Source organism: Macaca nemestrina, chromosome 14 (assembly GCF_043159975.1).
Source record: "Macaca nemestrina isolate mMacNem1 chromosome 14, mMacNem.hap1, whole genome shotgun sequence".
Classification (NCBI taxonomy): domain Eukaryota; kingdom Metazoa; phylum Chordata; class Mammalia; order Primates; family Cercopithecidae; genus Macaca; species Macaca nemestrina.
Window position 1 is genome coordinate 27698738 of NC_092138.1, and position 15793 is coordinate 27714530.

The 15793-nt window shown below is 35.0% G+C and overlaps 1 protein-coding gene across 3 annotated transcripts in view; it reads right to left on the bottom strand.

The window, feature by feature from the left end:
- Window positions 1-15793, bottom strand: part of LOC105498655 (structural maintenance of chromosomes 5) — a 104155-nt gene that overhangs the window by 83022 nt on the left and 5340 nt on the right. For all 3 annotated transcript variants that reach the window (XM_071077685.1, XM_011770884.3, XM_011770883.3), the window contains exons 2-5: window positions 15620-15761; window positions 12129-12181; window positions 2920-3082; window positions 1753-1887 (exon numbers count right to left, since the gene is read on the bottom strand). In XM_071077685.1, coding sequence (XP_070933786.1) covers window positions 1753-1887; window positions 2920-3082; window positions 12129-12181; window positions 15620-15761 — 493 coding nt within the window. The remainder of the gene's footprint in view (window positions 1-1752; window positions 1888-2919; window positions 3083-12128; window positions 12182-15619; window positions 15762-15793) is intronic.

The window sequence follows — 15793 nt, forward strand, 5'->3', positions numbered from 1 at the left end:
CTAGGATTAGTATGTTAAATGAACACTCATGACTGAAAGGTCTTAGAAATAAGATGAAAGAAAGCTAAGAATTAGCCTTTATGTTGTGAATTAATAAATACAAAGATGTACTCAGAACCTAGTAGAATATATGCTTGTATGCTTGTCTTCTTTCAGAGGATAGTCGAGAGTGTAGGTGAGTGTTTCAAGTGAAAGTATTTGATTGTTTGACATAGAGAAAGGTAAAAGAACAGAATATCTGAAGATAAAGTAACTATAAAAAGCTCAGAACAACTCCTTTGATTATTCACTTTGAATAAGTATAATAAAAACATGTTTTTCCTTGTCTGGTGGACAAAGGCAAAAAATAACATTTAATTACAGTAAAATATATATTATAAGTCATACTTTGAGAGAAAGCAATTGGTTACAAGATTTCTATGCTTATTTCCTGGGTGACACAGCTAACCTCTGTGACACAATGTGCCTATGTAATGAACCTACACATGTATCCCTGAACCTAAAATTAAAAAAAAAAAAAAAAAAACCCAACAGATTTCCTTTTTCTTTTTTTTGAGACGGAGTTTCGCTCTTGTTGCCCAGGCTGGAGTGTAATGGTGTTCTCAGCTCACTCCAACCTCCGTCTCCCAGGTTCAAATGATTCTCCTGCCTCAGCCTCCCAAGTAGCTGGGATTACAGATTACAGGCTCCCACCAGCACGCCCGGCTAATTTTTGTTTTTTAGTAGAGACAGGGTTTCACCATGTTGGCCAGGCTGGTCTCGAACTCCTGACCTCAGGTGATCTTGCCTTGGCCTCCTAAAGTACTAGGATGACAGGTGTGAGCCACCACACCCAGCCAGATTTCCTTTTTTTTGAGACAGGGTCTTGCTCTGTCACCCAGGCTGGAATGCAGTGGTGCAATCACAGCTCACTGCAACCTTGACCTCCTTGGCTCAAGCAATCCTCCCACCTTAGCCTCCCAAGTGCTGGAAGTACAGGCATGCGCCACCATGCCTGGCTAACTTTTGTTATTTCTTTTCATGTAGAGACAGGGTCTCCCTGTTGCCCAGGCTGGTCTCGAACTCCTGAACTCAAGCGATTCTCCTGCCTCAGTCTCCCAAAGTACTGGGATTGCAGGTCTGAGCCACCACACCCAGACTAATAATTTCTTATTATGAAAATTTACTGTATTTATTTTAGTTGCTGGGATGTAGAAAAAAGATACATTAAATAAAACACCTTTATGAAGGATATGCTATAAAAGTACATTTTTATGTTTATTAATGGTGAAAATAACCAACAACATTCCAACTAAATGTGTAATTCTCTTCCAAAGTCTACCTTCAGATGACTGAAAAAAATACATGAGAGAACTGGTTCAACAAAAGTGCCATATTAAGTGGCACATGGTATCTCTTCTATTACTGAAAGCCTTACACAGTGTCTGACACATAGCAGGTGTTTAATAGATACTGAATGAATGAAAGAATACTGTAACTTCCTGAGATAATTTTTTTAATAATACTGTTATTGGTTCCTTAAAAATTCAATTAATAATATGTATTTGCTGAAATAGTCAACCTTTTCAAACTTCATATTATCAGATCCATTCTCACTCTGTCACTTGAACTGATATTAGCAGTATAATTCTAAGTGAAAATAAATCAAATACGAATTGACTCAATGAATCAATACTACTACTCTCTCTCCCATGTTTTGAGATACAGAAATCAATAAGAAACAAGACAAATGAGCTGCCTATTTTAAAGTACCTCGAGCTGTTTTTCTTTCTCCCTGAAGTTTTTGAGTTCACAGTGATATCTGTGCATTTCTGGGGGACCAATTGACTTTTCAGTGGCTTCGAGGAGTTCAATTTTGCTGAGTTTAGCAAATTCTCCAACTTTGTCCTAGAGCACAAAAATTAAATATTAGCAACTATCATTCATTTACAAATATCTTCAAAATGTATTTCACCCAATGCTTACACTTGTCAAGGTGAAACTCATTAAAAAAAACCTTTGAGATATAAACCTTCTGTGCATTATTCTTTAGAATAATGAAGATAAACTTAGGGTATAAATTGTTATCTTTTTGATCATCTTTAAAAATTTTCTGCACCAATATTTCAAGGTTGAAATGTTTACATATGTATAATAAAAGTTTGGGAATAAAAGAACACATAGTCTGAAGATGAAAATGATCACTGTTTATTACATATCAGTTGAAATGTTAGAGGGTTTAAAAAGAAAAAAAAGGCAATTTCAAACATCTACTTCCGGAGATAATCTGACACCAGCTGATAAGTGTTAAAATAAACAAAAAACTTTTTAATGTTTAAGTTTTATTTAATTTGCACATTATGAAATCATCATTGTGTTTCTAAAGAAAAATGAAATTAATCAATAAGTACTAGTTACCTAGTTAATGCTGTCACTAGACAGCATTCAAAGTCAAATTTAAGAGGTAATATGACTAACATTTAACATACATTGTCAGCATTTTTTATTTTTAATAAACAAACTATAACATGATTTTAGAAGGTATACTTATAGGAGTTTTATTATATCAAATATTTTGTAAACTCAAATATATCAAATATTATATATGTATAACGTCTACAAACAAAAACATTGACTAAAAAGTTGTTCATTAATAACATTTTAAGGGTCTACAAATAGAAGCACATAGCTATCTGAGCTACTCTCTGAACTCAAAAAATAATACTTTATTTCAAAATACTCTAATTTAGACTTTTTTTAACTAATTGAAATTTTCCAAATTACTACAAATTAATAACATTATACTCTAAGTGATGAAATAATACCTTTACAAAGAACTATAAGAGTGCTATGTTCAATTTAAATAATACCCTTTCTATGGCATAGAAAGGAAACACTATATACAAAATTTTCCCATCTTTACATTTATTTCTGTCATACCTGAGGGAGAAACTGGCAAAGATTCCCCACTTGAATATTTAAGGCTGCAACTTGCTCTTCCACTACTTTCTGGGTTGTAGATTTTTTGTTGATGAACCAAAACGACTGATTTTTTGCCACATCAATCTCACGGGTGATTACAAGATTTCCAGAAGCTCTGAACCTAATTAAAAAATAATTTAAGAATCTTTATATTCAAAATATATAATTAGTTTAGAGATAAAATTTCAGAAATTCTCTTGCACCAAAGGTGCCAGATAGAATTATTATTATGATTTTTATTCCTTTTGATATTTTGGCCCCTTCCAAGAAGGAAACTTCGGCATTTTATTAGTCATAATACCATAATTGACCACATCAGTTACTTACTCAAGATTCAAAATTATTTAAACTGTTAAAATTAAAGCAAATGTGAATACTAATTCATAAACACTACTAGAGGAGTCACATATGTGGAGCTGTTTATCCTTTAATTATTATGCTATTCTTTAATCACATGTGTTGACTGCAATTCAAAATGTGTTAGTATATTAAAGGGTAGAGTAGTTAAATCTTGAAACTCCCCCTGCTCAGAAAACGTATGAATGAAAACTGACTCTTAGGCATTTCCAGAAATAAAAACTACCCATACAGGTAGTCCATGGATTCCTCACCACGTACTCCACTCTGAATTCAGAGAGGATTACCTCACATGGATATAAAGGAACATTAAGCAATATAGAATCTGAAAGAAGGCTATTTACTTATTTCTTGCTTTTAGAAGTACTACTGCTCCACACCTCCCATCTATTCATCTTCTTCACTGGGATTCAGCAGCATGTGGTAGAAAGATAAATTATTGGTATCCAATCGCTAAATGACAATAATAACTTATAAATGTTGTATGTATATATTACATTGTAATCAGACCACTTGAAACAGTAAGATTGTAGGACTTTAAAGGAAGTAGTTTTAAACTTTCATTTCCAGCAGAATGACTAATAAAGTACCCTTACTGATCCTCCTGCTGTAAACAACTAAAAATAATAAAATATTAAAATATCTTCATAAATCAATTTATCAGTTAGCATGAAAGTAAGGAATTCTGGCTAACATCCTAGTATAGGTGAAAACTCAGAGTGGAAAAATAAAATTGGCTTTCATCTTGAAGGCATTCGCCCAATCAAGTGATCTTGAGGATTCACTTTCATGATCTGCTGGTAGAGGACAAAAATAGACAAAGCCCACAGCTATCCAAGGTGGAGAGTCCAATAGAAAGCCATACCTAAGCGATACACCCTTGCTGTAAGGGTAAACTAGAAATACTTCATTGCTACCACCACAAGCTGAAAATTCTGTACACTGTGATTCTGAATTGAAAGTATTCAATGGTCTCTGGCAGAAGTTAATAATTTACTCTGCCGGAATCTATGTTATCTTAAAATAATTAACACAGATAAAGTTCTAAGAAGAGTAGTTCACTACAAACACACACACAAGAAAACAAAGTATCAAGAACACTAGCAGAAATAACATAATGCAGAATCATAAATGAAAAATTTGAAAGATATTTGGATGACTAAGAAAGCATAATATGTCTAATAAGAATTCTAGGACAGGAGACAAAGAATGGGTCAATGGCAATATTAAAAGAGATAATAAATAAGAACTTTCAAAAACTGATGAAAGACACCAAACCATAGGTTTAAGAGTGTCATTAAAACCAAGAAAAGTAAATAAAAAATAAACCCACACCTAAATATATATGAAACTAAAACACTTAAAAAAAAATGAGTTTACAAGCATCTCAGAAAAAGAGAATGATTATTATCAAATAAACTAAGATCAGATTCACATCAGAAGACAACAATGAGAAAAAGAGAATGATTGCTATCAAATAAACTGAGATTAGATTCACATCAGAAGACAACAATGGGGCCAGATGTGGTGGCTCACGCCTGTAATCTCAGTATTCTGGAAGGCCAAGGTGGGAGGATCACTTGAGCCTAGGAGTTCAAGAGCTGTCTGGGCAACATAGTGAGTGAGACCCCATTCTCTACAAAAAATAGTAATAATAAAAAAAGCCAGGCATGGTGGTGAGTGCCTGTAGGCTGAGGCAGGAGGATCACTTGAACCAGGGAGGTGTCAAAGATGCAGTAAGTCATGATCATGACAGGGTGAGACCCTGTCACCAAAACAAAAACAAAAACAAGAAGACAACAATGATATTATACTATACTGTGAATATGAGAAAAGAGACCTGTCAATATAGAATGTTATATCCATGAAACACATCTTTCAAGATTTAGAGCAAAATAGTATCATTTTCAGATTAAAAACTGAGTGTTCCAACAGAAAACTCTCATAAAAGAAAACTTTACAGAATATCCTTTTGGCAGAAAGTGATCCCAGAAAGAAAATCAGAAACGGAAGAAGGAATGAAAAGCAAAACAAACAGAAATATCTGAGGTAAATTCTAAATAAACATTGACAGCATAATATATTATATTAATAATAATGTTTTGAGGAGTTTTAAAAAGAAATTTAAAAGCATGTAAGTTCAGAGAAGTTATTAAGAAGAAAGTACTGTAAAATCTTTGTTTAGCAGGAAGACAGATATTAAGTCTGAACTCAAACAAGTATTCCTGCTAAAATTCCAGTAATCACTAAAACAAAAGAATGCATAATTTCCAAGACAAAAGAGAAGGAAAAATGAAACAAATACCCAACAAAAATAAGAAAGAAAAGAAATGCTGAAGAGTGTGAAAAATAAAAAGCAGAGAATAAGACAGTAAAAATAAGTTCAAACATATATTTGTAAATTGATTATATGCTTTACTTAAAAGATTCCAGAAAAAATAACACAGCTCTACCAGTTTAAATGAGATAACAAAAGATATTAAAAACATGAAAAGAATGAAAAAAGACAACTAGAAAAATACTGGGGTGGGGGGAACTGCCAACTACATTAATGGTAAACTAAATGGACTTTAAGGCAAAAGAAAGATAGAGGTCAGTATCTAACAACAGAAAGTTGAATTCACCAGGAAGATAAACAATTTTAATCTTAGATGCAACTAATAATGTCCTAGAAATACATAAGGCAAAAATTGACAGGACAAGGATAATTAACAAATCTGCATAGAGGAATAGTGTAATACACCTTTGTCAGTAATCAAGGTATCAATTGGACAACTGAAATCAGCAAAAATATAGAAGATGTGACAATATAACTAATAAACTTGCACTAATGGACAAATACAGAACACTGCAGGTATCTGCAAAAGAAAACTTATTCTTTCAGCCAAAGAACAATTACAAAAGTTCACTACAAAAAGAAAGAAATTTCAAAGGATTAGTAACATAAAACCAGTATCTCTATATATATAACTTCACTACAAAGTGGAAACCAATACTAATAAGAAAATCCCTACATTAGAATTAGAAACAATTTGTAATTATGAACTCATAAAGAAAATATTCAGAACTGAAAAACAGTAAATACTATATACTAAAATTTGAGAGATAGCGCTAAAGCAGTAAGTGGGGTATTTTTAACCTTAACTGTTCATATTAAGGTAAACAAAAGACTAAAATTAGTGCAATAAATATCCATTTCAAAAAATGAGAATCAGTAAAGAATAGAAATTAATGAAATAGAAAACCATAATATAAGACAAATGCAAAAGTTGGTTCATCGGAAAAAACTACTAAAATTGACAAATCAATTTTTAGAAGACAAATACTGCTTTATATAAAATAATACACATATAATGAACTCATATAAGAGGGTAATATTCATGTCAATAAAATTTAAAACTAAGAAGAATGGGAAAATCCTTTATGAAGTATAAATAATCACAGTGATACAAGAATAAACAAAAAATCTAAGCAACCAATTGCTATAAATAAATGAAATCAGCAGTTAGAAAAAAATTAAATCAGTATAGTTAGAAAAAAAAGCCAGATGATTTTTTTTGCAAGACCCCCTACAATTCACATCAGATTATTTTTAACAGTAAGATTAACCAAACATTCAAACCACAAGTATCTTTCACAAACAAAATACAGATGACAAAATCCTAAATAAAATACTAGAAAACCAATCTAGCAATGCATCAAAAAAACTACGACCAAACTGGGTCGTAGAATGCAAAATGCAAAATTAAGAATGCAAAATTGAGCAAACATCAGGGAATTAATTAATTCTTCAACTTAAATGATATAACCAACTCAATAAATACTGATAATAAACTCTTTGTTCTCAATTTACTTGACCTATCTAGCAGTATCACACACAGGTGATAGACAACGGACTCCTCCTGAAGTTGTTCCAAGTACTGGTTTCCAAGTACTGTATTCTCCTGAATCACCAGCCAATTCTCAGTTTCCTTTCCTAGGTTTCCCTATGTTCAATCTCTAAACGGTGCACTGTAGCAGATACGTTCTTAGAACTCTTATTTGTTTTATCTATCTCTGCTTCACTGGCGATTTAATCCATCATAATACTAATGATTTCCCAAATGTGTTATCTTCAGCCCAGACTTCTCCAGGAATGACAGGTTTATATATCTAACTGCCCACTAAAAACATTTCTACCTGAATCTCAGACCTTTTTGTATGCGTGTGGAGACGGAGTCTCGCTATGTTGCCCAGGTTGGTCGAATTCCTGAGTTCAAGCAATCCTCCCGCCTCTGCCTCCCTAACTGCTGGGATTACAGATATGAGCCACTGTGCCCAGCTCTGCCCGAGTATCTACTAGGCATCTCAAACTTTACCATGTTTGTTTCTGAAAAGTTCTTTTTTTAAAAAAACATTTTAACACATCTGAAATTGGGATGCACATTTCAAACTATCTGTGCTAGTTTAATTTTAATTGGAAGCTACAAGTGGTGGCATCTTGGTTCAATGATGTATGATCTACCGCCAAAACCTTGTGCAGTAGGTCTGTCTACCTCAGTTAATGGAAACTCTACCCTTAATCATGCCAGACACCCTGGAGTCCTCCCTGATGTCTTGCTCCTTCTCCCATACCCTGTATATAATTCATAAGCGAATCATAATATAATCCATAAGCAAATCATAAGCTACCATCATCTCTCATAGGATTGTTCCATTAGTCACTTAACTGATATTCTTGCTTTTGCCTTTGCTCTCTTAAAGTTTACTTTCCATACAGCAACCCAATCTGGTTAAACTTTTTATGTTACATCACATCATTCCTCTGCTAAAAACCAGGTGGCTTCACGGCTTATGCAAAATAAATGCCAAGTCCTTACAATGAATACGGGCTTTACTTCTTGATATTTTCACAGCTTATCTTTCACTATTCTCCTCCTTCAATGTGATCCAGTCACTGTGGGTACCACTTTAGAGCCTTGGCATTTGCAGATCTCCATACCTGAAATACTATTTCCCCATTTATCTCCATGCTCATTACCTTCCCTCCTTCAGGTCTTTGCTTAAATGCTATCTTCTCAGTGAGATCTTTCCTGATCAGGCTATTCAAAACTGTAAAACTCCACTCTGTCACTCCTATCCTCCTTTTCTGCTTTATTCTATGTAGCACTTATCATCACCTAACATAATATGTATTTTACTTATCTAACTGTCCCTCCTTATGCCCCAACTATAAATTCCATGAGGGAAGAGTATCCCCAGTGTACAGGTACTCAATAAATATCTGGAAAATGACTACATAAATACATGCCACAGATTATTCTACCCACCATTCTACTCAAGGAATACATGGCCAGTTAGTACATTTGTTTAATAGCAATAATTTCAACAACTAATGATGAGCTGTTTTACATTTGGTACTCTCAAGGCCACGTGAACCTTCGTGGAAAAAGTGCTTGACATTTATACACTTAAATTTTATTTATGTGTAGGGTGTTAGGTAAAGCTCTAAATTTATCTTTAAAAAATTAACAGATAATTATCACAGCTCAATTTGAATAATTTACACTATGATACTGTGATATACAGGTTGAGTATCCCTAGTCCAAAAATCTGAAATGCTCCAAAATACAAAGCTTCCTGCGTGCCAACATGACATTCAATGGTAATGGTCATTGGGGTGTTTCATATTTCAGATTTTCAGATTAGGGATGTTGAACCGATATGTGTAACGCAAATATTCTAAACTCAAAACAAATCCAAAGTCCAAAACACTTCTAGTCCCAAGCATTGCAGATAAGGGATACTCAACCTGTATAAAGAAATATGTAGGCTGGGTATGGTGGCTCATGCCTGTAATCCCTGCACTTTGGGAGGCCAAGGCGGGCAGATCACTTGAGGTCAGGAGTTCAAGATCAGCCTGGCCAACAGGGCAAAACCCCGTCTCTACTAAAAATACAAAAAGTAGCCAGGCGTGGTGGTGGGTGCCTGTAATCCCAGCTACTTGGAAGGCTGAGGTGGAAGAATCGCTTGAGCCCGGGAATTGCAGTGAGCTGAGATGGTGCCACTGCACTCCAGCCTGGGCGACAGTGACACTCCATCTCAAAAAAAAAGAAAAAAAATGTATTTAGTCTCTGTCCTCAATTCCTGACACATAACTCCTAATCCCTTGGAATTTCCTAGGTGACAAGTGTGTCTTTTTCTAACGAGGCAACTCTCGGTGGGCTTCTGGATGTAGGCTGGTCACTAGAAAGATAAAAGCCACGAACAGAAGCTTAGAACCTTCAGCCCCACCAACCTACCCCTCATCCTCTGGGAAGGGAAGCAGGACTAGAGATTGAGTTTCTTATACCCATGTGATGAAGTCTCCATAAAATTCCCTGAACCACGGGTTTCAGAGAGCTCCCAGGTTGAGGAACACATCCATATCCTGGGAAAGTCTGGAAAGAAGCTCCTGCACTCTGGACTCTTCCAGACCTCGCCCCGTATTTTGCTAATCATCTGCACCTTCTGTAGAATCCTTTATAATATATGGGTAAACCTAAGTGATTCCCTGAGTTTCATGAGCCATCCTAGCAAATAACTGAACCAAGAAAGGGGTCCTGAGAACCTCAATTTACAGCTGGTTGGTCAAAAGTACAGGGCACAACCTAAGACTTGCAAATGGCTTATGAAGTGGAGGACAGTCCTGTACAACTGAGCCCCTAACTATGGGTCCTGCACTAATTTTTGGTTAGTGTCAGAATTGAACTGAATTGTAGGGTGTGGGGAAAAAACCCACACATCTGGTGCAGAAGTGTTCTGTGCTGTGTTGAGTTTGAGAACAGCAAAAACAAGTTTGGTTTTTCCTATCTCTTAAAATATCCCACACTTAATTAAACTGCCACTTTTATAGTAAGTTCTCATGTACATTTAGATCTGTTCCTGGTTTCCACATTCTGCTCCTCTATTCTTCTATACCAGTATCACATTTATTTTAAATCAACAACTTTACAGTATACTTCAACATGTGGTAGACAAAAATCTTATTTACAACTTTGCTTTTTAAAAATCTCCTTGGGTTTTCTGGCACATTTATTCTTCAAGATGAAGTTCAGAATCAACTTATAAACTTACCTGTTGAGACTCTCATTGTATCAAATGTATGTATTAATTTAGAAAGGATTGACTTTTTTTGTTGTTTTTTTGCAGACAGAGTCTCACTCTGACACTCAGGCTGGAGTGCGGTGGCACAATCATGGCTCACTACATCCTCTACCTCCCCAGGCTCAGGTGATTCTCTCACCTCAGTTTCCTGAGTCTATAGATGCGCATCACTAGGCCTGGCTAATTTTTGTATTTTTTGTAGAGATGGGGTTTTGCCATGTTGCTCAGGCTGGTCTCCAACTGCTGGACTCAAGCAATCACTTGCCTTGGCCACCCACAGTGCTGGGATTACATGCATGAGCCACTGCACCTGGTCTGACATGTTAATAATAATATGTTAATACTATTAACATATTAATAATGTTAATAATGACATTAACTTTATGTTTCTAGGAACATATCACTCGTCTCCATTTCTTCAGGTCTTGATTTTATATTCTTCAGTAAAATTTTATCATATTTTAATAAGTTGGGTATTTTAAAATTTTCTTTTTACTTCCATGTGTATCTTTCCCATCTCTATATAAATAAAAACTTTCTGAGTGAATTTTTATAAAAGATCGTTTCCTCATCTCATATCAAATGGTACGGCTATCAGATAATCTTTGAAGGCTTGTCAGCTAAAAAATGCCACAACTTTCCACTAATATTCCAAAAGCAACAGTCTCTAAAAAATCACCTAAACAATGTGCACATTTATGTGTAAAGGATTAAAATTATATATACCAAGGACGGTCAACTGGTTTCATCATAAACATCAACTTTAGTCCATCAAAAATAGCTGCCAAGAATGGCCAATTGAGAATATCCAAGCTCAAGGGAAAAGAATACCATGATGAATTACTGGTGTCATAAGGGAGAAAATAAAAAATGGTGGCACAAGTACCAAGTCCTTGTCATACATAAGATTCACCAAACTATTAACAGTAGTTATTTACAGAATTAGGAATAATAGCAAGAAGGCTTTTATTTTCAACATGATACACTTCTACATTGTTTGCATTTTTTAAAAACAAGCAACTATTACTTTCAAGATCAGCAAAAAAAAAAAAAACCAAAAAACAAACAAAAAAAACCCAGATACTTTAAATTTGTGAAAAACATTGCAACTTCATGACTACTTAATATAGTTCTATTTCATTACCTGCTATAAACTTATTTCCCTGATAATTTTTTTTAAATAAAACTCTCACAAGTTTTTTTTGTTTTTGTTTTTTTTGGGGGGGACGGGGGGCAGAGTCTAGCTCTGTCTCCCCGGCTGGAGTGCAGTGGCGCCATCTCAGCTCACTGTAACCTTTGCCTCCCAGGTTCCAGCAATTCTCCTGCCTCAGACTCCCCAGTAGCTGGGATTACAGGCATGCGCCTAGATAATTTTTCTATTTTTAGGAGAAACGGGGCTTCCTCATGTTGGCCAGGCTGGTCTCCAACTCCTGATCTCAGGTGATCTACCCACCTCAGCCTCCCCAAAGTGCTCAGATTACAGGAGTGAGCCATCACAGATGGCCTACAATTTAAGTTTTAAAAATATATTTTTTAAACCACTTACTTATCTGGATTAATTATTCTTTATTTCCAATATTTATGCCATAATACTATATTAATACTCTTTTCTAATCATCAGAAAAACATGAATATAAACTAAGAATTTTATAGGAAAAAGGAGTTTTAGCACTTCTAACACTTACAATTCAATTTCAACCATGCCTCTGGAACATCCTCTCTTCACAAAAAAACCAACCTAAGACATAAAAAAGAAAGTGAGCTGTGTAATGACATTCCCAGGTTAACAATCCGAGATTTAGCAGTTATTATTATTTGTCAAATTAAGATTTTTTCAGGTACCACTTATATGTGCACTCCCGTCACTTTCTAAGGTATCCCTCCCAGATCTGGGTTCCTCCATTGTTCCCTCCCACAAATAACAACAATAATAATATTAGGTAAAATTTATTGAACTCCTATGCACTCCATAGCCTCTTACAAACTTCGTGACAAAGCCAGTAAGTGCCAGAAAAAGGATCTGAACCCAGGAAATCTGGCTCCACAGCCTGTGTACTTGGACACTATATTAAACACCCAGAGAGAAGAGAAAATGCCTGTGGGAAAACACGTCCTATAGTATAACCACTGAGCACTCAAACCTCCTTATTGCCATTGAAGACTTCCTATAGTCGTGCAGGTGAAATATTAACAACCATGCTAATATTACCTATCCTCTTAATGATGTAATTGCCACCAAGCATCGTTTTAAAAGGAGCAATACAATTGAAATTTACATGATAAAGTAGACATATCTGTGCCAGTTTCTATATGCTTATGAGTCTAAGCCTGAAAACAAAGTCTGAGCCTAAAAAAATCAGACTGGATCTTAAATCAGTCTATAAATAAGTGATAAATATTAAAAAAGGTAGAAAATACACCTCGCAAGTAACTTTTTTAATAGTGATGACAGTGATGACAACAGCTAGCATTTATCAAGCATTTACTATATACTGTTGTGCTAAGCACTAAACATGTATTTTCTCATTTAACACTCATAAGCAACCTTGAAGTATACATTCATTTTATAGATGATAAAGCTGAGTCCCAGAAAGATGAAGGAAAAAAAAAAAAAAGCCTTATCTTGTAACCACCAGGTATAGCCTAATACTTAAAAGTACAGATTTTAACATCTACTATCTAGGTTCAAATCTCAACCCCATCACATACAAGTTGTTAGACATTGGACAGTTGCTTAACCTGCCTGTTTCCTCACAAGGAAACAAGGACATCTATGTAGGAATGCTATCTGCCTATTAGCTTGCAAGAATTAAAATACTTGGTACCAATGAGGAGGAAAAAAAAAGTCAGGAGGCAGTTCTTATCATAAAGTATCCATACAGGTGGTGTAGAGTATGTTTTTGTTATATTTTTATATTAGCATTTAAACAAAAATAAATTAAATATTCTTGCTGAGAACTTGGGCATCCCATAAATACAGCTGTGCACTCAAAGGGCTGCAACCTGTCATCTAGGAAACACTGCACTCCACAGCCTCCTTAAAAATCCTATCACTCAAAGATGAGAAGAGATGTGTTTTCATGACAAAAATCAACATGAAAAAGTTAGTAAAAATTGTTATAGCCAATTCATTCCTACTGTACAGCCCCTGGAGTACAATCCAACAGACCATTACAAAGAGATAGGGATTAAATGATCTGATAATTAAAAAACTATATATCAATATTCATAAAAATCTCAGTTGGTCCTTGGATGCTATCTGTTCCAACTCTCCCATCTTTGAAATGAAGAAAAACTGAAGTTCAGATAATTGCTCAAGGTCACAAGGTTAGTTATTAACAGAGAAAAGTATCTTCTACCTAATAAATGTCTCCCATATAGCACTAAACACATGCATACACATTTTAAATAATTTATAATCTTAAGGGGAATTTGCTTCCATTTTGTAACCGTCCATTAAATTTCATTTTTTGTTATTATTTCTATCTTAATAGCATTGTGGTCAGTATATGGTCTATGTGGTGTCCATTTCTTGAAATATTTTGACACTTGCTTTATGACTCAGTATACAATTAACTTTTAGAAATGTTAACTTGTGCTTGAAAAGAATGCAGAGTCTCCAATTGTTGAGTGTACTTTTTATAATATAGCCATTAGTTCAAGCTTAACTTTATTGTTCAAATCTTTTGTAGTCTAATTTTTTTATCTGATTGATCTACTATTATTGATAGCTCTCCCAGTACAGTTATGGATATGTCAACTGCTTGTTAGCATTCCACAGATTTTGCCTATACATTTTGGAGCTAGATTATAAAGTGAGTTGGGAACTGAATTATCTTCTAGTGAATTAAAACTTTCGTCAGTGTTTAATGACCACTATTATCTCTAAAAAGACTTTTTGCTCTAAAGTCTGTCTTGCCTAGTATTAATCCAGCTACACCTACTTTCTTTTGTATATTTGCCTGGCATGTATTTTTTTTCATCCTTTCACTCTTAACTTTTCTGTAACACTTTATTTTAGATATGCTTATTAAAAACAAAAGAACTAAACATTGTTTCATTTCTCCATTCTAACAGACTTTATAATGAGTTTAGATCATTTATAATTAGTGTGCTTATATCTGCACATATTTCTACCATCTCATTTTGTGATTTTTATTTTATTTTTCTTGAGACAGAGTCTCGCTCTTGTTGCCCAGGCTGGAGTGCAACAGCGTGATCTTGGCTCACTATAACCTCCACCTCTTGGGTTCAAGCAATTCTCCCGCCTCAGCCTCCCGAGTAGCTGGGATTACAGGCACCCGCCACCATGCCTGGCTAATTTTTGCAGTTTTAATGGAGACAGGGTTTCACCATGTTGGCCAGATCCTGACCATGGCCTCACAAAGTGCTGGGATTACAGGCGTGAGCTACCACACCCAGCCAACGTTTTGTCATTTTTAATGATCTCATTTTTTGTATCTGTTTCTTATCTCCTCCTCCTCCTCCTTTCTCAAGACTCCCTCCCTGTTCGGGCAGTATTTTTCCACCACCCACTCTCATGAATATGATTAAGTGCCCTACACAGGTGTACCATTTTTATCTTTTACACTGTATTTTTACTGTACCTTTTCTATATTTAGAGATGTTTACATAAGTACAATGTAGGCCATTGTGTTACAACTGTCCACAGTATTCAGTACAGTAACATGCTCTACAGGAGTGTAGTCTAGGAGCAATAGGCTACACCATATAGCCTAAGTGGATAGTAGGCTATACCATCTAGGTTTGTGTAAATACTCTCTAATTATGCTCACACAATGACAAAATTGTCTAAAGATGCATTTTCTCAGAATATATCCCCATCATTAAGCAACATATGACTGGATTTTGTTTCTGCCCTTTCTAAATTTACTCTATGGTTCCACAAGCCAAGTGCTGCATTTAAAAGAAAAAGGCATATTACATCATTTCTAGCATTTTAGGTGTAAGGGACTTGGAGAATCCTCTAGCATTATCGTCCAAAATACTTCTAGAAATGAAAATCTCCTTCCAGTTTCTTTACCTGCCAAATTTATTCCTTACATTCACGCACTATTAAGTTTGCTATACCCAAGGAACTGAGGTGTAGAAATTGATGTTACTAAAAGCAATTAATAGTTCTGAATTTTCTTAAAAAGTAATTATGTTAACTCACCTTATCCGCTCGTCCCATGAAAGCAGGTTTCCCAGCTAAACCAAGGCAAATGGCACACACAATGCTCGACTTCCCTGTTCCATTGGCTCCAATGATCATATTCAAGTGGGGTCCAGGAGATACTTCACAAATATCATATGTTCTGAATTATAAAGAGATGAAATTACTAAGGAG